Source organism: Gymnogyps californianus, chromosome 4, assembly GCF_018139145.2.
Source record: "Gymnogyps californianus isolate 813 chromosome 4, ASM1813914v2, whole genome shotgun sequence".
Classification (NCBI taxonomy): Eukaryota; Metazoa; Chordata; class Aves; order Accipitriformes; family Cathartidae; genus Gymnogyps; species Gymnogyps californianus.
In genome coordinates, this window is record NC_059474.1 from 79,549,481 (window position 1) to 79,573,817 (window position 24,337).

The window sequence follows — 24,337 nt, forward strand, 5'->3', positions numbered from 1 at the left end:
GCTCTGGAGAGGCAAAACAAGCACAACTTGCTATAATTCAATACTTAAGAAAAACGCTATCAGAGAAGCCGTACTCAGAAAGGGAATGGTCTTTAAAGGAACTTTGCTAGACAACCTCTGAGTGAAGACACCTCATTTAAAATAACTCAGTTCAAGGTGGCTAACTCCTTCTTATCTTGTGCAATGTTGATTTGTTGCTATAGCAGACAGTTTTTTAGTCTTTCCCTAGGCAGAATCTTGCTTTAGACAAAATTCTCTCCCTTTTGCCTAATGATGCACATTTTATAGATACTTTTATGACAATAAAGTTCTTAAGTATATGGCTGCAAAAAATGCCCTATGACACTGTGGTAAATACAAAAATGAACAATTTTTTTAGGAAAATGAATCACATAATTATCAGCCCTTCAAATGTTATAAATTTATGATGAAGTTTATATGTTTAATTACTGTTAGGGTGTTTTGAGCTTGTATTAGGCTCTCTTTTATCATTTTGGTAAAAAGGAATAATCAGATCTGTTCTCTGTTTCTGATCTTCTTCATATACTTATTGTAGAAAACAAATTAAGGAGAAACACCCCTGCATTTGGATGGTCATGTATGTGATGGGAATTTGTACTAGATATAGACACTTCTGTCTCCTTTGACCATATAACAGAACTGTGTAAAATGATGAAACAGAAGAATCTTGATTAGTCATTGCTCAGCTGAAAAAATAACCAGTCAGAACACCAGGATCTGTTTGATTTTGTTGTATGACATAGATGAAGTATCTCCGTATAGCTGCTGAAGTATCAGTAGTTGGTGTTCCTTGAATTTAATCCCCCACCATCTATTTGATGTCCTTCAGGCAAAACATTAGAGAAATTTCTCTTAAAAGCAAAATTAACAGTTGTCTACAACGTTGTGAGCTAGTTTTTTGGATCCTTAAAGTTGAATACTTTAGTGTTTGTTTAATGTTCTATTGGCTTCTCATCTGTGAAATCTACACGGCGCTCTAGAAGTTAAATCATCTTGTGGAAGTAATGGCAACAATAGATAACATCATTGGCGCTGTAAGATCTCTGCTCTCCAAAGAAAAATTCTTTTTTTTTCCTGCTGAGTTTGTATATATATTGTGTAGTACTAATGACTCCAGAACAAGTTGTGAAAAGAATGTAATAGTTAAAAAAAAAAATCAAAAAAACCCCCAAATCTTTAAACTAAGAGTAACCCAGTATAATGACAATGCTTTGGGGACATTTAAACCTGCTACATTTAAACTGATATAGGACTCTTTGCTTGAACTGGCAAGAATTGTTGTCCTGACAGGAGAACACAGATAGGAAAAATAACTTTTTTCTAGTCAGTATGTTGAGGGGGGTTTATAACAACAATTCCAAACAAATTGCTGCTTTTTTTCTTCTGAGAGAGAATTTGCTGCTTGCTCCACAGTAAGAAAAACATTCGAAGTCTGTAACTAAACTATTCCCATGATGGAGACACCCAAAGCTACCTATGTTCTAATCTAACAAATAATACTCCATAGGCATTAACAACTCCCATTTGCCTTATATGACTTTCTTAAATGCTTATGCCACAGCATATCTTGCTTTTTAATACTAGTCTTATCTTGTTGTACATTCTCTGCATCCTTTGGGATTTCTAAATGCTGGTCAGAAACTGGACATCATGATAAAAGTGGAGTCATTCATGGGGTTTATGACATTTTGGTCTCTGTGGTCTCTATAGCATAAATAAATTGCATAAATTCTGGGATAATTTTTGAAATCCACTGAAAATTTTAAAGCTAATGGCAACCACAGTCACTTAACCACAGCCACCATCTCCATCATTTCACTAAAACCTAAAGATCTAATTCTAGGCAACAACTAATAAAAATTTTATGTCACAAAAAATACTTTTATAAACTCGGCAAATGACAAATGCTGGAACTCACCCAACATCTATCTGTGCCCAAATGCAGGTAAAGCTTTGGCTTGAATCTGATCTTCTATGATGAGATCTGTATGAAAAAATTTCCAGGTCAAAGCCCCACCTGCTCATCTGCTTTCAAGAACTGCCAGTCAAAAAATCTAGCACATTAGCCTTGATGAGCTGTGATAAACTAAGAATAGCCATACTTAGATGAAAGCGAGGCCATCTACCCTAAAATGTTGTCTTTGATAGTGGGTGGAAAAAGGTTGCTTAGGAAAAAGAATAAGAACATGGAAAATGCACGCTACTTTCCTCAGGCAGCCTCCAGTGACTTCCACTCAAAAACTTCCTCAGCTGGGTGCAGTTCCTCTGTACTTAGTTATGAATTTCTCTTCCATGCAACTTTTCCATGTGGTTTCCTCTTGAGCCCACATAACTTTTAGTATCTATAGCTTATCATAGGAAGTCATCCCTAACTACGTTGTGACATAAAGAATCACCTTTTCTTCTTTGAATCTGGATCCTACAGATTCATTTGATGTCCCCTGCTTCTTGGATCGGAGGAAACTGTGACTAAGCAATCCCCAGCCACACTTTCCAGGCACTTATTTTATAGGCCTCTTACATACCCATCTCAGTCATCTTTTTTCAAGGGAATAGGAATAGAATAATTAGTCATTCTTTACACAGAAGCTGTCTCATACCTTCCTTATCCTCATTGCCTTTCTCTACATCCTCTATAGTTCTATATTCTTTTTGAGATGGGGGCCTGGAACGCCACACAGTCTTCAGACTGCAGACAAAGTTGGGATTTATACAGTAACATTTATACAGTAACAGATATCATCTATTTTGTTCTCTAGTTGCTAACCCCAACATTGCTCACACTTGATTTGCTTTTTCAGACACTGCTGAGTTGATGTTTTCATGGAACTCTTTTAAAATCTTAAAATCCTGTCTGATGATAGTCAGTGCAAAGCTCTTTGTTTTATACGTGAATTAATGGTTTTTTCCCCAATGTGTATCACCTTATACTTCTAAGCCATGTTATGGTATGGCTGCTTAGTTTTCTTAAAAGCCTTTGGTGAAGGAATTTGTTGAAAGCCTTTTGTAAATCTAAGATCAATCAGATCACCCTTATCCACATGTTTTTTGATCCCCTCAAAGGACTGCCTTATGTTTGTGAGGCAGGACTTCCTTTTATGAAAACCTTTTTAACTCTTCCCAGATAAGTCATATTTATCCAGATGTCCACTGTTCCATATTATAGTTTCCACCTATTTGTTTTGTATAGCTATTGGGCTGACAGGCTTGTTGTTTTCTGAATCTCTCTTGGAACACTTTTTTAAAAAAATGGCACTCTCTAATCTCAGGTAACAGTTTTAAGTAAGAGTCAGCTATTTCAGCCTTGAATTCCTTTAAAGCTTTGTGTGGTCTTGGTGACTACTTCTTAATTTTATTTGCCTCATCTACTGTCACTTGTCCATATGTTTTCTTTTCTTATTGTAATAATCATTTATGATTCTGAACAGTTTTACTATAAGTGGATTTATCTAAAATCTAATTTAAATCAAGTAGTTCTGTAGCTGAGTTCAGAAGACATTCTACAAATGTGAGAAGAAATAAGACGTATGTTCGTCTTTCGTTCAGCAATAAAAGAAAAGCTATCGTTCACCTACAGGTTCCTACAATAGTATCCTAGGTCTGTGGATTCTTTAAAAATGCAAACCTTTGCACCCATTCCTTAGTAATGAGGAAGAGAGAGAGGGAAAGGGGGTATCATGATCTCTAATTTATGGGCAGCATTTTACTGCTGTAAATGCCCAGATGTTCTGATTTCCTCCTTTTTATGCATTTGAGTTTCTTTTCCTATCTGATTTTTTTCACATAAAATCAACATAAGCTAGTTCCCTAAAAATGCCTATTTTAACAGCTTTCTAGTAGATTCTAACTGTATCATCTGTAAACAATTTAATAAACTACCCAGTTTATTGTAGGATGTGATTTTAGCCAGATGGGAGAATCTGGCTAAAAAAAAAGAAAAAAGATTGACTGTGCTTTTTTGTTTGTTTGTTTATTAATTACATGGAAAAAACCCACTTGTAAATATATAGCTAGTTTAACGGAACAAAAGATAAAATCACAGCCATGCCACTTAAGAAAATATAACATACAGTCTCTTCCAAATGAAGTGAAAATGGCCTGTTCTAATATATCCCTTTGAATTAGATTTTTTTTTTTTTAAGGTGGCTTCTGCAAGCTGGGTAATGTAAGGCAACGTAGCATATGTTATTGTCCCGAATCATTGCCTAATAACATTCCCTGTTTCGTAGTACTACAACTCAGTAGTTGCATAAGGTAAAAGAAAATTTTGAAGGCAAAGCTAAACATCATTTTCCCCAAACCTTACAGAAGTAGAAAAATACATTTCTGCTTAATTCCTACCCTTAATTTTTGTTCTCCTGACTTTAGAAGCAACAAGGAACAGAGCCACATGAAAAGGATTTAATTTTCAAAAAAGGTATAAAATGACAGACAAAGTGAATGAAATATATTGATGGAAGGTTCAAATGCATGGCTCCAGCTAACATTCATTAAAGCTGATTGCTCTTCATTTTTTCCCATCAAATTTCTCTTGTCCTACAAGAGAAATGAATAGAATCCAGACGTTTTGATTGCATGAGGAACTTTGCAGTGCACTGCCAGCTAAAGAGGCTTTGCTGACTGAAAGTACAGACATGGAGTGGTAAAGGTACTATAAAACAGTCAAGTTTTTAGTGAAAAGAAAAGAAGTTAAAAATACAAGTCATAGATAATTATTAGCTACCTCTAAGGCCAGACGGGAAAGCTCTGCCCACACTCATAAAAGGCATGAGCAGTTCCTCAGCAGTAAGGGTAAAGGCTTCAAATTTTAATCCCTAATGCGGATTATTAGGCTAGGTACTGTGTGATGGGTTGGAGTTTTAGAACTAGTCCTGCTTTGTTTTTTTTCCCCAACTTCAAGACTGGCAAATGAAGCATAGCGGAAGAGGCAGAGAAATGTACTGAATCTGACTCTGATGTGAGAAACCACTTTCTCAGAAACATAAAATAAATCTGGTCATGTTTTAGAACCTGAGATAATTCTTTCTCTAAGTGGAAAGACAAAGGGTTGCACTGACACATTCTGGAAAACTGTAAATCTGCCAAGTGTAAGGGGTAATGCAGGACAACGCTCAACCAAGCTTCTCTTGAAGGGGGAATGTAATTTGCTGTTGTTCTCTGCTGGAAACAAATTGCCTCACCTCCATGCCAGCTCAGCTAAAGTGAACAAAGTTTTAGACATTGAGGAAGAGTCAAACTTTTGCCTGTTTATCTTGCCCCTACCTCTTTGTTCCCTGTCGTGTTCTTAGTAGGATGAGTAATAGTAACTCTAGCCACAAGCAAAAGTTTATTAATGCAGGTAGCCCATGCAGAGGAATAAGAACTCTGTTCCTCTTAATGGTAGACATAGTAAAAAAAGGCATGATTGTGACCGTTGCTAAGTTAAAGTATCTCTCTGTGAGTCCTGAGCTGATTGCATATGCAGTTAATAACAGAGGCATTGTTATTTGGCAAGTGTGTTAGATCACACTCCCAGCATTTATATATGGTTCACTAAGAAGACAATGTAAGTCAGCTGAAAATGTGAAGTTTGCCATGCCACTACCAGGAGGGTATTTCTCAGCACTTGTGTTAGTGGATGTCATCCTAGATGCTTGTAATGACTTTATCATTATGGTTTTAGGATCTATTGTGGGAAAAAAAAAAAAAACAGGTGAAAGAAGCCACTTTCCTCCAAAACACAGAAACAAAGTTGATATCCTTGAGCATTACTGATTGATAACACGATAAATAGAAATTCATGCAGAGAGAGTTCCCCTGTAACTCTACAATTCACCATGTCAGGATGTAGATTAATGAAGATCTGCTCTCTAAGCGTATGCCTAGGTGGCAACATATCACAGGCCCTCTGTAGCCAAAGACCTGTCACCATTAAATACAGTGAGTAAAAATGTATGGATAACTTGAGTAAGGAGCCAAGAGTTTGGAGAAGAGAACTCTGATGTTTCTTTGGTGTTTGTCCTACCTGTTCCTACCACAGCCAGTACCAGATACTCAGGAAATACCTTCCTGAACTACTGGCTGAAGAGAAGTAGACTTTTTTTTCTTCCTGGACTCTCAAAGTCTTTTGAGAAGGCTTTTGAGATTCCAGGTGTGCATACATGGCCCCACCACATCCCAGCTGCACACTACAACAGGAGCTTCCTTTCTTTCTCCCGCTCCTTTGTATGGGCCAGGCAATTTGGAAGTACAGGTGGTCTGAAAGCACCCAAGGGGTCTTGGGAAAGGGACCAGTAAGATATATGAAAAGACAAGGATTTCACAATGTGTCCAGGAATCCATACACAAAATAGCTACAAAGGCTCCCCAAGATTTTGTTGTGAGGAAAAAGTAAAACACATTGACTGCAAGATTTGTGAATGTGGAAAAATGTTTGTGACACTGGAATAACTACCTGTTTCTTGTTAATCTTGAAGTAAGGGTTTGGGCTAGAATTCATGTTTCCAGGTGTCATTCCACTGCTGTTTTCACTTATCACTGTGTTTTAGCAAGCAAGAACTAATTTTCTCTTGGGACTTGGGGAGACTCTTAGGTGTCTATCTCCATTTCATTTTGATTCCCAGGAGATGGGATGACTACATTTTTGGCTTCAGTAGTTGGGAAAATTCTGATAAAAGATTCTAAAGTAAAAAGACAACTATTTATGTGGCATTTTCTTTCTGGTTTTGGCAGGGAAAAGTTGCATCACATTCTTTTTAATAGAGCCTACAGGAATCACAATTTGTCTTCTGTGCAAAAGCTTTTGAGTCTTGACTGGAATATGCATGTAAGTAGGTGTTCTATGTTCCTCACCTCTGCCATAATGCTTCACTCTGCTCTTTGAATTGTCATTTAAAGGTGGCGGTTCAGTAACACAACACCTTTTATCTATCTGTTCATCTTAGACAGTCAGCTTTTATGATCTCCCCTCTTCCTACTGAAAGAACCCAGTGCAAACATTTCATGCCTACTTATTGGGCTAAACAAATATACCATGCTAAACTCTATTCCGATGTACTACAGTGAAATGAATCAAGAGTAACCATATCATATTCAATTAGAAAATATGTTTTAATCATAGCTGAGCTATGATTTAGGTCCAAATAGTCTACTAAATTTTGAAATGATGGTTTAATGTGGAACTGAAGATTGAAGAGATCTTGAAGATTTAACATTAGTCTGATGGATACTCATCTGCATCAAACTTCATCTTTTAAATTTTGTTTCCTGTTAGCTAGCATAAAAGTGATTAACTCCCTTTGACGTGTTGCTTTTAAAGCGCTCAGTGACTGATTACATGCATGGCCGCAGTCCAGCATAAAAATCAACTATTTTTGCATTGCAGTTTAAAGCACGTGTTGTTTGTCACTTGGAAGGCTCATAAGATTGAATTTATCAGTTCTGAAAACAAGAACGGGAGAAGCAGAGGAACACTTGAGTTATAATACAGTATGGGTCTCGGGAAGCTTGGTTCCATTTTTATACTGGCAAATTCACATTTAATTTTTTGGTCTGGGCCTGTAAAATGGGGAAAATAGCCACTACACAGTGTAACCTTGAGAAATCTGCTTGAACGTCTGAAAATCTCCATTTGTAGTTTGATAGTTTGAATCCTCCTGTAGTAGCCTGTTCTTCCCTCTTTCCTCTGTACTACAAAATAAGCTGTAAGATTTGTAAAGCAGTTTCTAACACTCACTTTACAAATACAGTGAAGTATTTTGTTCAGTGTCTGCCCCAGTGAGTCTGATGTTGGTGGTTTGAACTACAGCATGTAGCAAAAGGACAGTGCATAAAAAGTTGCTATGGCATCGAGTTCCGTCTGCATAAGGCTAACAGCATTGCTCGCTCTTCGCATCTGGATGGTTCTGTTTAGATTTTTACCAGAGAGTAACAACAAAGATGATACAACAAGGACCTCCCTGCATGAAATCTTACCCCCCATGCAAATAACTGCAATAGATTAAAAAGCAAGCCAGGTATCTTCATTCCTGGCTACAGGAACAAGAATTCCAACTCTCTGCTTTGATAACTAACTCCTTTCCAAATGGAGCACATTATATTAGAAAAGTCTGCCCTCCAAAAACACCTTGATGTTTAACCCCTGCTGATCCTACATCCTTGCCTGTTGCACTGCATCTTCTTGCTAGGAACCAGTTTCCAGAGTTCTCAGCTCCTTCTGTCTTTGGTACAGGCTTCTGCTTTTGGTGATAATCTACTGTTTAGCTGGTGTTGGCATGGATCTGCCAGATTTCCAGACAACTGCCAATGTCTGCAAATCCTGAACAAGTGTTTTTTGTGCCTCCACAGAGCAAATCTAGTATGCGTGCTATGTCACGAAGCGTGATGTAGAATTTTGCTCCTGTCCTTTGTTATTTTCATGCCAGCTGCATCTCCTATCCCTTTGTTGCATCTATCATACAAACAATGTGATGGATTTTTTAAAAATTTAATTCTGATTTTCTTTGATTTAATTCTGATGTTTATTTTTGTTGATGATGGGGAAGGCATCAATTAGTCTATACTAAAGGTATCCAAATAGCACAAAACCAGTATTTTGAAAAATACTCTTGTAATCAATACTGATATTTTTACAAATGACAGAGATGCTTTACTGGTATGTAGTACCTCTATTATTTTTCCATGCTCAGGTAGAAGATTTTTTACTTCCGCATTAATGGTGGTGTAAAGCAGAAGCACAATGAATGTGAGTGCGAATAAACATAAAAGTATTTGCATCTTAAGTAATTTCAGAGTGATTTTGAAGAGCTGTTTTTCTTATGCAACAGATTCATTCAACAGTTATGAGTATTTGTCAGTACTAACGAATAGAAACCAACTTACCCTGGCTTGTGATATCAACTGATCAGAGAAAGGAAATAGTATCATGAGTTGCAGTAGACAATCGATTATATGGAACAAATATGACTTACTAACAGTAGGACTATACTCACAGTGTGTTGAATGATCACTAGTACTGGCTGAAATACAACTGCATTATTAACTGGACAAATGGAAAAACCACACTGTAAATTCATCCCATGTCTTCCAAAGAGAAAACTGAGTAAATCAATCAAATAGCTAGTTTGCTATGAAGAGTTAACTCAAACAGTTACTTTTTTTTTTTTAATGACAGTAAGCTTATTTGAGTATTCTTCTATAGCAAGACTCCACTAACACATCAGAAATTTTATACCCAAGCAGGAAACGTAAAGTGAAAGCCAATGAAAGTAAAGCTACTTCAGGTGCTTTTGAATGTAAAAGTGAAATATATCTAAGTTTAAGAAATTCCGTACATTCAGCAAGCAAACACGGGAAGGATCATATAACTTTCTGCTGTCCTTTCTCAGACTGATGGCTTAATGTTTATTCACAGTGCTTTATATATCATGCATTATTCATCAGATTATAATAAGTTCTCATCTTTGTTTTTGTGTTACAGTTTGTTATGTAGAGATTATGGCAGGGTAATCAAGTCTTGGTTTTTTTTCTTTAAGAACTGGTAGTACAATCTTCCACTCTCATGCATCTTAGTACTAAATTAATTAAAAAAAGTAATTGAAATTCCCCAACTGAAACTTCACAGGAGTTTTCTCAGAACACCGTATCCATCTCCTGTAAATGTTCCAGATCGAGTTGCCAGAATGTTGATTTCATTAGAAAACCAAAATAGCAACAGTCAGTGAGAATAAGCAGAGGAGCCTCACAGTTTGCAGATACTGAAAAATCCAGAGGCTTGAACTAGCCAGAAAGTCTTTTTTAAAGAAAGGAGCCACAGTCAGTTTTCTAAAGCACACTTGCTTTTGTAATGCGTGACTTGCATAGACCTTACCACATGTGGACTATAGAGCATTTTATAATCATTTCTGTTTTACTGAGTTTCAGGGAAAGAAAGTGGTTTTAGCTAAGAGGGACCAACCTAACAAGAAATCAGGACCTCAGCTTTAAGGCAAGTGCCCTTTTCACAAGACCCAGAGTCTCTCCTAGGCAAATAATAGCATTAAATACTCTTTCACTTGCGTATCATTTTTCTTGCCTAAATATAATTTTTTGCTTTGCAAATATGCCAGTAAACTTTGCCAACACTCTCCAAGGTAGGCAATGAATGTCCTCTGTGGCAGTTGATTTTTGTCCTCTGGGGGAGTTGGGGACCATGAAGACAAAAGGGTCTATCGTTGTGGACCTACCAGTTGCGAATGATGTTGAAAAGCGTTGGGGCAAGGAAGGAGTGACACACTCCCAGTCCTTCAGCCATTTCTAGGGTGGAACAATGTAGCTGTTCAAAAGCTACCAGCAGCTGTACAGGTGCAACAAAATTGCCCAGTTCACAGCAGGGAATGGAGTGTAATATTCGGTCTAAATGAATCTGCAGATGAATTCAAACAGACAGAATATAAGTTTTTGAATTGGAATTGGATTTACACTCCTTCTCATCTAAAAATATTTTGCAAACTTTAATGAGTGCATGGTGTCAGGACCTCTTTGTGTATGGTACGCTGAAAGCAGCCTGAGAGGTAGAACAGCCTTTACCATCACTGTGGAGCCGGAGGGAAAAGGGAGAATCACTTGCACGGTCCGTGTGCTCAGCAATCCCTAATTGGGTCCCAGTGGCCCCTCGGACTGGCCAGGCCCGATTTCGGTTCTGGGTGCTCTGACTCACCACCTGCTCAATTAGTGTCTGGTCTTGGGGAAAGAAAAAAAAAAAAAAAAAAGGTAAGGAATTAATTCTTCCTTTATTGTGGCCCCATGCCTGAGCCGAAACAGGACTAGGTGATAGTGGATAGTCACTGTAGGAAGTATCTATTAATGCTGGTTACTGAAGAGAAAATATATACAGCAGTGAATGTATGCCGAGGATTTTAACATTACTGTATTATTTTCCCTGAATAACAGCAGCTATGTCAGTCTAATATTCTGAAAACCCTTTGCTCTCTGTGTTTTCATTTTATATAGGGCAGTGTTTAAAGGGTGTACTCCAATAATATTTTCTAATTGCCATCGAGATTGTTTAATCAAAATATCAGTATTCACTTCCATTGTACCCTTATTTATGTTTCTACTGTCCTTCGTTTTTATATTAGAAATGTAACTGAGTCACAACACTGATGTATTTCTTCTTACAGTAGTGTTCTGTTTCCTGAAATATTACATCTTTCCTTTTTCTTCACGTAGCATTTTTTAATCTGACCTCACAATCACACTTTTTTTCAGAAAAACATAATCCCTTCAAAACTTGATTGCTTCTTTTTTACCAAAGTCTTTGCTTTCATTTTAAACAAATACAACCTTTGTAAATATTGATTTCCATTTTGCTTGTAAAGTGCTTTACACTAAACTGTAAACTGTTTTCCATAGATCTTAAGTATACCGTAGACAAAACATTAAAGAAGATTTTAGTGATTATATGTAAGCAAGACAGGAAAAGAGAGTAATCTTTTTATGTAAACAGCTTTTAGGACCCTTCAGATGTTGTGCAAAAGCAACCCTGTTGCTTTGTCTGCAGGACATACAAATTAAATTAAAAGGAGAAAAACAGTTTCAACAAAAAAAGCCTTTTAAAATGTAGAATCTTTGGAGTTTTATGAACTATTCCTTGTGATGAAATAGTCTTTTCTTTAAAGACCATACCCAATATTGCCCACATCTTCCCCTAAAGAATGGTTTAGAATATATTTTGATTTTAAAAAAATTCATATAGCACTGAAGTGCAGATATTTGTCTTGTCACAGCTATGTGTTAACACAATCAATGTTAACTGCTACAAAAGCTGTACTATAGCTATCATCACGAGAAATACATGCCCGAGGCTCAAATGCATCATGGTGGTGTTCTGATTCTTCCTGGCAGCTTGTGCTAAGGCCGTATTTTAAGGACATCCTCTAAATAAGAAGGTTAGGTTAGGATTTAGGTTTCCAGGAATCACACATTGTCTTAATGCAGTGTGCTATAAGATACAGACATGGACTTCGGCACAGTTTGTCCATGAGGGGCTTTTATAGACCTCCAGTAGTAACTTCAGGGAACAGATCAATCCCAAATGATTTAAAAAAAAAAAAAAAAAAAAAAAAAAAAAATTAGTATTGGTCTCTCAAAGATTTGATTTAGCCTTCTACAGAGCCTGTATTGGTTCTGTATCCAATAATCTCCCAAGCTGATGGATGACTATATGTTTTCATTGTTTCAGAACTAATAGAAAAAATTCTAGTGAGAACTTTAAAAGTGAGATTTTAGAGGTAGGGGATTTGCTATTTTTTAATATAGATGAAAAAAGCATATAGATTTAGACAAATTTTTCTATTTACTTCACCAGTAATAACTCCAAATTAGGTCTGAAATACATGAAATCACATTAGTTTTCAGCAGCATTGCATAGGTCCAACTTCAGGATAAACTGATTGTTAAGAAAGGTAATTTAACCTACAAGATCTTTATTATTGATGATGATAGAGAAGAAACCAGTCTGAGTCTCAGATTTTATAAAACAATTTAATTAAAATGATTTCAATAAAATGAAGTGACAACAGCTTAGCAATCCTGCAATCTCATTTTTATGAAATTACTTTCCAGACAGGAATGCAATTAAATCTTTAATGATGTTTCCACATTTCTGAAACTGAAAAACTTAAATTACTTTTAATGTTATAGGTGGAAATCGTAGATAAACACTACCTGTAGCTTCAAAACATCCAGACCGTGACATGCTGGGTGCCTTTTTTCTCAGTGTTCCAGTCTAAAGGACAATGGAAGCGAAGCTGCATACTCAAAAAAGAGGCGTCTTGATCCATTTCCAGAGCAGGCCTGAAACAGGGGAAGAACTGACAATGCCATAGCTTCTCCTTGCTATCTTTTGCTGATCTCATCTTTCAGTTTCACTAGAGCTGATTTCAGGGAGGAGAAATCTGATAGTAAGTATTCAGTGGCCAAGTGCACGCTTCTTCAGTGCTGAATTATCCACAGCTGCTTACTGTTAACAGCTACGAGCTAGATGCAACGGGACTGGTGGGACAGTGACCCGCCTGTCTCCACAACAAAATAGGGAATGTCCAAACTTAAAGCCATTATTTTCCTCAGTGGCATGGTATTTCAAAAGAATTTTGCATAACTGAAGGTAACTGTATGTGTCTATATAACCAGCAAAAGAGATTGGGACAACGGGTGGAACTACAGCACAGCAATGATGCAAGGCATTGTTTTGCATCCTGCTTATGAGTGAGTCACTGAGTAAACCACATCCAGTTTAACTGATGCTTGTCACTTTGTGGGCTAAATTTTCCATTCTGATTAGACAGTTGTGAGAGATTTGAAAGGTTTTAGATTTTCTCTGACATATCCAACAGTAGTGGCTCCGACAACATGTAGAAAACTAGCTTATGTTATTTGGTGGTGAATCCAGTTCTGGATAGCAAGAATGAAGGCAGGTCAAGACTTGTTCTTGCCCACTTTGTGTTGCTTGCTGAGGCTTCTGGCGAGTGTTTCGCGTAAAGGATGCCCCGTGTACCTTCATTTTGACATCTGTTTCAAAGGCACTGGGATTTTTTTCAAATTATTTTGTATAGTAATGAATGCTTTTGACAATCTTGTCTGAGGGAGCCGTTACTGAGATTTAGCACCATGTAAAACTGTTCACTACTTTCAAAAGCTTTATTAAGGTTGTAGAACAAACACTCAAAGGGTAAGAAAGCCTATGAAACCTGAATTCCAGATGCATATTAGTTATGAAGCTGTCTTTGTGTGATGACTTTTTTCTTGTTGCTAATCCTCTGCCACTTTCCTTTTTTTTTTTTTTTTTTTTTTTTTTTTTTTTTTTTTTTTTTTAAACTTTAACACTGCAATGAATGTTTGTTTTTTGACTGGGAGGAACAGTCACTTTACCAGTACATCTTTCTCGTGTTACTCCCATGTTTCTACTTTGGTAATTAGAAAAACATTGCCTCTATCTTGTAACCAAGGTAGTATTTTTAAATGTACTTGAACAGTAACTAAAACCAGAGTATGCAAACAGGTAAAGTACCTGTATCATATTTCACTCTAGATATTCAGATGTCACAACTTTACATATATATATATTGCCACGGATATGCATATATGAGCACATATGAGAAAAAGTATCATATTTTTAGGATATGTCTATGTTTAAAGAGGAATTTCACCCCTAATATAGAAGGAAAAATGAATTGATGGTAACAGTTATAAGCTGCATGTACTGTGTGTATGAGTTTCTAGTCGATCTAATCAAGCTGCTCCCTATCTTTCTCCCTGGGACGCCACTTCAGTCCTGCAGTCCTTGCTGCGAGCTTTTTTCCGAGCCCTTTACCGTTTACTGAATACCCTTCACCAGCGCGGTCAGCGCTCCCGGCCGCCGCGGCGGGCACGCAAGGGCAACGCGGCTTTTTCCCGTGGCGTTAGGTTGCAACGGTGGTGGGTTTCACGCGAGGCCGCGGACTGACTCAGCCGGGCCGCTGGTGCTCACCCTCGGCAGCTCTCCCCTCACGCTCCCCTCAGGCAGCCGTTACGGGCACGGCGTCGCTGCCGGCAGTGCGCAGGCGCTGCCGGCGGGGCCGGGCGCGCGCCCGGCGGAGATGGCGGGGGGTGGGGGGAGAGGCGGTGGCGCGCGGGCAGGCTCAGACGTGGCAGTTGGGTGAGTGAGTGTCCCCGAGCGGAGGCGCGCGCGGGCAGGCGGGGGGCTGCGCGCGGCCCTCAGGTAACGGTCCTAACGGCCGCCCCGGGCTCTCGGTCCGCCGCCACAGCCTGCGGGGCCGGGCGGCGGGGGGCTCCTCCGGGTGCAGCGCGGGGGGATCGGGCCCTGCCGGCGGGGCAGCGCTCGGGTGAGCAGTCCGCAGGGGGCGGAGGGGCGGCGGGGTCGCGGCTGTGCCGTGCGGGGCGGGCGGGGGACCGCCATCAGAGGCAGCCCGGGGGGCGGTGGGAGAGGGCGCGGGCTCTGGGCGCCCTGCAGTTGCAGCAAGGTGGAGGAGCAGCACCCTACCTGCGCGGAGCCGGGGAGCCCACGCGAGCGGTACGCTGCCCCTGAGCGCCGGCACGGGGGGCAGGCACAGGTGCTGCTGGCGGGCCGCGGTACTCCTTCCGCGGGCAGGCAGACGTGTCCTGCGCGGAGTGGGGTGGTGGCACCGGCCGAGTAGTGAGACCTGTTGCGATGTTATAGTGACTCAAAATTCTTAGTTAATGGGGATAGAAGTGTTAACTGTTTGCGGGTTTTGCACTGAATTGGAGTAAATTTAAGCTTATGCTTTCATAGCTTATTCCAAAATGTGTTATAAAAAAAAATACAAAATGTAATGTGTGTAGCTATATTCTGTTCTGTGTATATGTGTGTGTGTAGATACATGCGCACACCCCAAAGATTGTTTGACAAATTGGGATTGCAGCATGCCTTGGGGAGGGACAGGACTTCTTCCTAGATGGTATGTTACCAAGCACAGTGTCTCTGAAGAAATATAGAGTTAATAGTGCTCCTTCAAGAACGCGATCCTCTATTTATTTTTGATTCTGTTGTACTACTTCTACATGCACATAGTGGGGTTTTACATCTTCACAGAGATACTTGTGCAGTAGAGCATTGCATAGGTATAGCAATCCTCTGGAAAAAAAAAAAAAAAAGAGATGACAACCTGTTCTGTAATAGCGGTAAATTAAATCGTGGAGAAGTGCTTGTGTTAGTGTTGTTCCTCAGGCTATGGGGTGTAAGGTGAACAAGTGTTAAGAGAGACAGGGAGAAAAAAGTTTTCATATCCTCCTGTGTAGTGACACTTGTAGTAAACAAATCCAGGGAAAGATCTGGGTTTAACAGATCCTCTGATCTTTCTCATGCTATTTCCAGAGTGAATTTGTATGTCTCTTGTTAGAACCTGATCACTAAAACCTTAGGTGATCAGTTTCTATTGATATTTTGGGTGTTGCCTCCAAACTATTTTCATGTGTTGGTATATATACATATCTTGAGAAGGGATTAAATATGCTCAATGTTAAATAGAATCTGGAACTGTGTTAGATAAACTTATATTATTTTGCTTATGGTGTGAGTTCCTGTCTCTCTTCAGCACCACCTCTGCGTGTTTATACTGTCTGTGGGAAGTTCGACGTGGCAAGATTTTTTTTTTTGTGAGTGAGTAAGCTGTGGAGGAAGTCATTTCCCCTGGATGCTGTCGCAGCTAAAGGTGTTGGCTGTTGCAGCCTCCTCAAAGTGAAAATCTCTTCCTTTATATAGATATAGAATATATATATGTCTATGCCAGCGTGTGGGTAATTTAGTGCTGACTTACTGTCTTCTGGAGCAACTAAAGCTCACACTGCCACGTCTTTTCTGATGGGGGCAGGGGAGGGAAGAAAGTACAGCTGGCAGCATGAAGCTTCTCTGTTTAAACGTTTTTTTTCTTCTCCCCATGTTTACCTTGTTAACTAAGAAATAGAAGACAACTCCCTAAGATTACCTATCTGAAGCAGTTTAATACTGCAACTTAGAAATCTTACGCTACGTTGAGGAGTGTGGTTTAGAGGGTTGCACGGGCAATGTGTGAGGAGGGCTAGGCCCTGTACCCAGCTCAAAATGATTTCTTGTCTGACGTGGAAGATTAGTAAAACTGTTGCATTTTTGTTTCAGAAATGTGTGTTTAATATGAGAAGCCTAGAGATGGGTTTTCTGATAGGGATAGCTTTTCTCTACTGACATGTGCCAGTGCAGCATGAATTTGTCTGTTGTGTTCTTGGAGCTGCGTGTAATTTTGAGGTACCTTTGTGCGTGCTTCTGGAGCACAATTCCTGATTTACTTTCATCCAGTTTGCATATTCAAAGATGACTTCGTGGCTCAAGCCTAAGAATGTGAACTATAGGTGGTTGGGAAAGCTATTTCAAAGGAACATTTAACATCTAAAATGCTAGTTTATATCATGTATCTTTAGTTCTTTGGAGATGCCTGACCTATGTACTTGGGACTCTACAGAAGTAGTAAGTGCTCATTCAGGGTTTGGATCCGCAGCATTTCTCAAAACAGTTTTAATTTGGGCATCAAGAAACTTAGTGGAATTCTGGTTTTGTTAAATTCAATATGAAGTCAAAATAAAAAAATCTCTCTTACATGGAGAAGAGAAAGCTAGCTATCAAGGCTGCAAAGTGTACAACTTCAGTAACTTTTCAAATCCCTTGGTGGCAAGGGCACTGCATCTGAAAACTAGTCTTATGAAATACAATCATCTGGTTTAGTAATGCAGAATTCTTCAGATTTTCTAGTTCTAAAAATGATTGCAATTATCAGGATACTCTTTCCTGAAAGTTTCCTAAAAGTTTCTTTTATCCTGGTTAACAAACTCTGACTGCAAGAAAGAAATTACATCTCTTGTGCATGCTCTCATCATTAGAAAACTTTTTCTGAATTGCTTTTAATCAAATTCTGGGTTTTGGTGGTTTTTTTTCTTTCTTTAACAACAACAGAATCAAGATGTGAAAGCTTAGGGAAAAGATGCCTGGTAATAACAAGGACAACATATGGTACTGTTGAGGCCGCACTGCCCTCAGAGAACAGCTTCTCATTTGTGGAATACCTTGTGCTCGATTTTGTCACGCTACGGAGTCCTGTGGTAAAAAGGCTGCTCAGGCCTGGGCCAGTAATGCAGAAGATAGCTGGAAATAGGATCTCTCTCTATCCTGTACTTTATTCTCTGTTTCACCAGCATCAAAAGGAAGGAATCTTCCCTCACTTGCTTGGAATGGGGCTGATGTAGAAGGTTTGATGGAAAGCTGGTACCATGTTCCATACCTCCTCTAAAAAAAGGTGTGCTAGAACAGGAGAAGGATTTACTAGAGGAGTTTCATACTCTGGTCGCCCTGCCTTTCCTGATTTTTCAGTGTGTTCATTGGGATAGCTGATATTTGGGCAGCAGGACTCGCAGCATATTTTTCAGGTGTAGTAGAAGTCTAGGTTTTCCTAGTAAAGAGAACAGTTTGAGACTTTCCTTTGAGTTTTCTTCCACCTGCACATCCATTACTTACATGGAGGTGAATCTTGTTCAGATAAATTCAGTGATCTGTTTAAATTCATGCAGCATGTGGTAGTGCTGAGGAAACTAAGCAAGCAAGCAAGCAAAACCACTGTTTTCCCCTGACTTCCAGGTCCTTTTTTGCCCTCAAATGTGTCGCTTGTCTTTTTTGGGAACACAGTTCACAGCCTTTTAAAATGCCCAAAGAGTGAAGAGTAGTAGCAGGTGTCACTTTCTCTTTTGCAGATTCTTAAAGAGGACCTGATACTTGGAATGAGAATATTGCCATCATGAGTCAACAAGGTTATGTTGCAGCTCCTCCATATTCCCAATCCCAGCCAGGAATAGGAGGCTTTCCTGCAGGTTTTGGACCACCTAATTCTTCACTTCATTATGGGCATTATGGGGACCCTAACTCCTCATACTCAGCACCTCAACCAGGTATGAATTTGGCTTAAAATGTGTTTTCAAAGTCTACTTTTCTATGAAGGCATTTTGCATCTCTGTTTCTTACTTGTGTCAGCACAAAATGCTCAGTTTTACACTGCTACTGCAACAGGATCCTGCACTAGCTTTGTGTGCGTTCTTGTTGATGCTCAGATGTTGATGTAAGATGTGTGGTAGTGGGTATCTGACCTTCGTGTGTGAATTTCGTTGTCCAGGAAGCAATAAGCACCAGTGCTTAATGTTGTATCATGAGTAATACCTAATACAGACAAATACAAAAGGGGTGATTTCTGGGAATAGAGAAATGTTTCTCAACTCATATATGTTAGTGGCAAGCAAGCTCTTGGAAGTGAGTTGTATTCTTCACAATAGGACCTTTGTCCTACTGAATTCTTGAGCACAAACTTGCCTATGAGTATGAGCTGGTGTTCTCCTACTTAAGCTTGCTTACTGCCTGATGTATTTGGATCATGCGTGGTAAGTAGAGCCCCTCTGCTTTCTAACTACTCAGGAGACAATTGCTTTCTCTGAAGAAGGGCACCTTGGGTACAAGCAAATTACAAGCAAAGGGGATATTTGCTTTATTTCTACCAGCATAATCATGCTACAGATAATATAACTGACATCCAGCAGATAAACGTGGCTGTCTTTGTCCCTCCTTCGCTTTTCATTCATTATATCTTACTGATACGTGGCTTCAGACCTTTCAAGAAGTATAATATATGAGTATATGGTGGCTGAAGCTTAAAAAAAATAAAATTTGAGAGTACGGAATTTAAGCCCGTTTTGTTGTAAGTCATGCTGGTCTAATTTCAGTAAAGTCAAAGCGGGCATGCTAGACTAGTGAATTGGGGCTGTGGAAAATACCCAAAGAGTAAGGTTTCCTCTTCCCTCTGTAAGTCTACTAATACACATAGCCAAGATAGGGAGGCAGGAAGAGGGACCATCTCGATATTTTGCCTGATGTCACAGGGGAAAATTAGTTAAAATAGTAAAGATGTCTGAAGTATTCTCTAAGGCATCTAAAAAAATGTATTTGTTAAAATTTTTAACAACATTCAGATTATGATAAATTACGTTAAATTTAGTATTTGAGATGGTGGATTAGGGTAATGACAGAATTAAGTATCCAAGTATATTGAGTTTTTTTAAATATTCTGTGATATTCTTGATTTTTGTGTTATCATGAAAACAGAAAAAAAAAGTTTTACCCAGTTTCTCTAAAACTTCTTATTAAAGACAGCAGGAGTTGTGTTACCTTAATCCAATGCTGAATATAGTCAGAAGATAGAACTACTTCTGGTAATTGGCTTATTAGAATACTTGGGAAAAAATACCAGTTTTGGTACCAAACAAATTTTTGATGTTAGAGTAATTTAGAGGAAAATAATTCAAGAAATACAGGTTGAAAAGCTGTTTATTCAGTACTACTGTTTACATAAATTATAGTCTTTTCACAGTCACTGTTCTAGATCTGAATTAAGAACCATTTTTAGTATAGGTTTACAGGTTCTACATATGGAGGCTTTTTTTTTTTTTTTAAAGGTTGTTCCAAGTTTTCTTTCTGACCATGGTCTCTGAAATCAAAGGGACCTCTTGCTTCTACCCACAAAGATAACTGGGTGACAGGGAATTACCTGTATCCCGAATTGAATTGCAGGGTCTGTTTGTTCATTCTTGCTTCTTTCTTACTGTCCCTCTTGGGTTCTTTTGCTGGAAAGAACCAGCTACTATTTGCTTCCTTTTTACTGTCTGTTCTTTTCCATATCTGCTTCTATAGCTGACCAGAAATCTGTCCTTTCTTATGGAATCACAGAATGACTGAGGTTGGAAGGCACCTCTGAAGGTCATCTGGTCCAACCCCCCTGCTCAAGCAGGGCCACCTAGAGCCAGTATTCTTACTGCCAGAGCAGGGCCGTACACTTGTATTTCTTAGCAATCTTGTGCTTTCTTACAGGGTTCTTACATAAAAGTACTTCTTCTTTTGCAGGTGTGTCGAAATCAACTGTGCCTTTTGGATCTTTGGCACCTGTTGGGCCTCCACCACCTGGTACACATCAATTCAGCCAGACCAACTTCCAAAATGGGCCCAGTACACCAGGGCAACAGCCGCATAGGTGACTTTCAAGAATTAATACATGAGATCTAAGCTATTTGACCTCTGTTACCTCTCTTCGACTGCTTCACTGACATTTAAGTATGGCATCCCTTTTATCTTCAGCAGTTCTGGTTTATTCCAATTCTGAACTGGATCTTCTAGTTTGGTTCTCTGTGATGTTAAACTGCCAGATCATACAGTGTGATCTGTAATCTCATTAAGTTCCATTTTACAGCAAGTCAGGTCTTTATCATGCATTGTTTGTTTTATTTTAATTATTCTTTCTTCTTAATCTTAGACCCATTGCTTCAAAGCAGTAGTAAGGTGTTATAAGTGCTATTTGGTATAGAAGTTGCTTTTTTTTTTGGTTCACTTTCTGATGTCTTAATTCTCCTTTTTTGTGAGGTACCAAGAAGTTGCTATTTAAAAATTAATAGTTGGCAGCAAGTTTTGACTAGAAGCTGGTGCATGTCTCTATATCTGTAGTTCCTCCTCCACGCTCCTGCCTTGTTAGGATGTCTTTGCTTCATTGTTGTGGGATCACAGCCAAGGCTCCATAGGGTACTTTAAAGACATTTTATAATGCGGTTTTGTTACACTCTCTCAGATGGAGGACTCCTACTCTTTTGCTTAGGTCTGAGATTGACTATGAAGAGTTTATCTGAAGTGCTGTTGTCCTGCCTCCAGAGCTCACAGGAAGAAGCGAAGGAGACAGGAGTGGGGAAGGGAGAAAATAGGGACAGGTGGAAGCTGTAAAAGAAATCTTGGGAAAATGATCGTACAAGGGGATAGACAAGTTTTATTACACAGTGATTATATTGCAGGTAGTTACAAGTAGGTAAATATGCTTAGCTCTTTTATTTAATTCTGTCAAATGTTAATTATTTTGTTCATCTCCCAGGAGTGGCGAAATTAGTTTGTGTACCTATAGCTATTTTAGTTTTAGTGAACTTGACACCATTTAACAACATTCTTGTTTTAGTTGGTTGAAGTCTTAATCTGCTTCTGTGCTTTTTAGTTGTTGTATAGTTATTTGTGTTCAAATAAAGCCATGTATGTTTTATTAGGCATCAAAATAGGGAAGCCTGTTTGTTGGCTGTGTGTTATCACTGTGTACAGGAGGACCCAAAGAGACTCGTGATCAATTGTAAAAGACAGTGTACTAATGTATAGGGAGAAGTGGTTGTTGTCCTGAAGATGAAAAAACAAGGTGAACAGTCAAGTTGACGTGACCAACCCAGCAAAATACTGATTCTCTTTCCTAGCTTCCAGTCATTGCCATGACAGCTGCACATCTACTGTTTTTCACCTGATCTTGTTTTATTCCCAAATTGGTGAGAGCTGCTATTTTAGGCCAGGAAACTTCCACATCAAAATTTCAAGGAAAGTGAATTCTACTTCTCTTGAAATCGCTAGGCCCCTCCTCAGTTTTAGAAGTAGTCATAGGAAAATCAGTGTAGATCTTCTCTGGGAGATAGCCTGAAATCTTATTTTTCCAGAGTAAAATAGTCTGGTAGAAAATATCTTTATAAGCCACATGGGTGTTTCTGCTTGCTTTTCTTTAGTTCTTTTTCTTGCATTCATGTTTTTCCATATCTGATAATCATGAAGCAGTTTTTCACTACCTGCATCTTCTTTTTTCCTCTACTACAAGGAACTCCTTAACAGTTTTTCACTTCACTTTCTTTTCTTCATAGATTTTTCTCCTAATCTTCTTCACCCATCCCAGGTATGGAATCTTCCTTTATAAGCATGGAAAGGGGATGGAGTGATGCGATATGTTCAGGAGCTTGTGTTTCTTAATCTTCCAGCTTTCATATAGTTATTACCGCTCTCTCTTTGCCATGGCATATTCACTTTTTCTTGTTTCTAACAAGTACGCAAACGAACAGGTACTGTCTTTTTTTTTTTTTTTTTTTTTTTTTTTTTAACAAGTGTGGAATCTCTCTGTGCTTCATGACTATTGTAATACAAGTATACTTTTTCTGAGCAGAATGTGAGCAAACTCTCTTAAGAGTTTGGCTGTCCTAATTAATTGTTTCAGCACCACCCTTGAGAAGGTATGAGATCTTCTAGAATTATGATTGGTTGATGTAATTTTTCGCATAACTGCACTAATTTTTCCCTTTAGGTTTCAAGGCCCTCCACCTCCAAGCAATACAGGACCTTCCTATCCTCCCTACAGTCATCAGTCACAACCAGCCTACTCAAATACTCCATCTACTTCATCTACAATACAACTTGCTAACCAGCTGAACAGCATGCAGATAAATAGCTATGGTAATCAGTTTTATCTGATCTGATTGACTTTTTCTCAGTTAAAGCTATTAAGACTATGATAATTAGAAACTTGTTGAACTTCTGTATAAACAGAAGAGGAAATCTTTGACCACTATCATTTGCTCAAGTTCTTAGAATTTTTTTTTTAATCCTGTCCTATTCCTTAAATCAGTATTCTTGGGTTAATTCTGAATTGATGTTTGATGAACCTTCTGTAAAAGTCAGCTATCTTATCAGTCATTTCTCAGATTACCTGGTGATCCTGTCAGTAACAGCCAAGGCATGAGCAATAATATGCAGACAGGGTTTCATTTTTCTCAGCTTTTTAGAGTTTCTCTCTGTTTTGAAACTATCTTATTCTTTTTTGTCCAAATCTTATAGTTTAGCTTTTCATTTAAATTTATTTCCATTTATTTTGAGGTTAAAACATCTCAAACCTAAGCCATGAGGTAAAGATGTGATTATGTGATTCTTCCATGTAAATTACTTCCCACCACTAATTTTCTGTTTGGTTATATCTGCTTTTCCTGAGTATTTCCTGGTGAAATTTACCATTTCATTTAAAAGGAGTGGAATTTAGTTAGCATCTTGTTTTGCCAAAGCTAGTGTGTTTAGTAGGATGAAATTTTTAAATGAGGATCACTTTGGTGGTTGATATCTTTGTAAGATATGTGTAAAGGTGAACTTTTCAGTTCAGGCTGCACTGATATGATATCACTGTTCCTGCCCTGGCTTTACGAGTTGCTGATTTGACATGAATGAAACCTGCATAACTGCCATGGGTCTGACCCTCTGTACAATTGCTTGTGAAAACTTACACCTCCTTCACCTTAGAAAAATTAATTTAGAGTCAAATTCAACCTTGATGTACTGAACTGCAAGTGCACAATTAACTCAGACCCTTTTATACAGGATGAAGTGTGGTCCAGCACCTCTAGAGCACTTCATATATAGCAACTCATATTATTTAGAGAAAAAAAAAATTTTTTTTGCTTCCTGCCTTCATTATATTGCCTTCAGCAATAATTATGTAAAATATAATGTTCTTGCTTATTGTGTTACACGCTGGAAGGTTGAGATACCCTTCAGACCGCTGAAGACATGGATTCTTTACAACTCTGCCTCTGTGTTGGGTTTTGTTCTGCTGATTTTTCCTTAGCTGTAAGTCTAAGTTGGTGTAACTTGACAGAGTGCTGAAATTCACAGCTTATAAAGCTACTGGAGTGATGTTTGTTTGTACCAGCTGAGAACCTGAGCTTGTGTTTTGCATGTGACATTTTTTTTCAGTTAACATGTCTGACAGAAGATGCATTTCAATATTTGTGTATTAACGCACTGGTCCTTTTGCTCCAAACCTAATTTTGGTTATTTTTTTAGTTTTCTTGAAAATTATTTTGCTGTAGGTCTTTGGGGAGAAATTTGACTAAAAATAGGTTTTGTAAAGTAATAAGTATTTACAGATTGTAAGTCTCAAAAAAACTCCTCTTT

The 24,337-nt window shown here is 38.6% G+C and overlaps 1 protein-coding gene across 4 annotated transcripts in view; it reads left to right on the forward strand.

Moving 5' to 3' along the window:
• Window positions 1-24,337, forward strand: part of SEC24D (SEC24 homolog D, COPII coat complex component) — a 134,230-nt gene that overhangs the window by 62,256 nt on the left and 47,637 nt on the right. For 2 of the 4 annotated variants that reach the window (XM_050895247.1, XM_050895248.1), the window contains exons 6-9: window positions 6,733-6,826; window positions 18,271-18,465; window positions 20,462-20,588; window positions 22,701-22,849. In XM_050895247.1, the coding sequence (XP_050751204.1) occupies window positions 18,315-18,465; window positions 20,462-20,588; window positions 22,701-22,849 (427 nt within the window). In that variant the 5' untranslated portion in view covers window positions 6,733-6,826; window positions 18,271-18,314. Of the gene's footprint in view, window positions 1-6,732; window positions 6,827-14,801; window positions 14,862-18,270; window positions 18,466-20,461; window positions 20,589-22,700; window positions 22,850-24,337 lie in introns of those variants that run through there. The other 2 variants (XM_050895250.1, XM_050895249.1) reach the window with 2 other exon arrangements.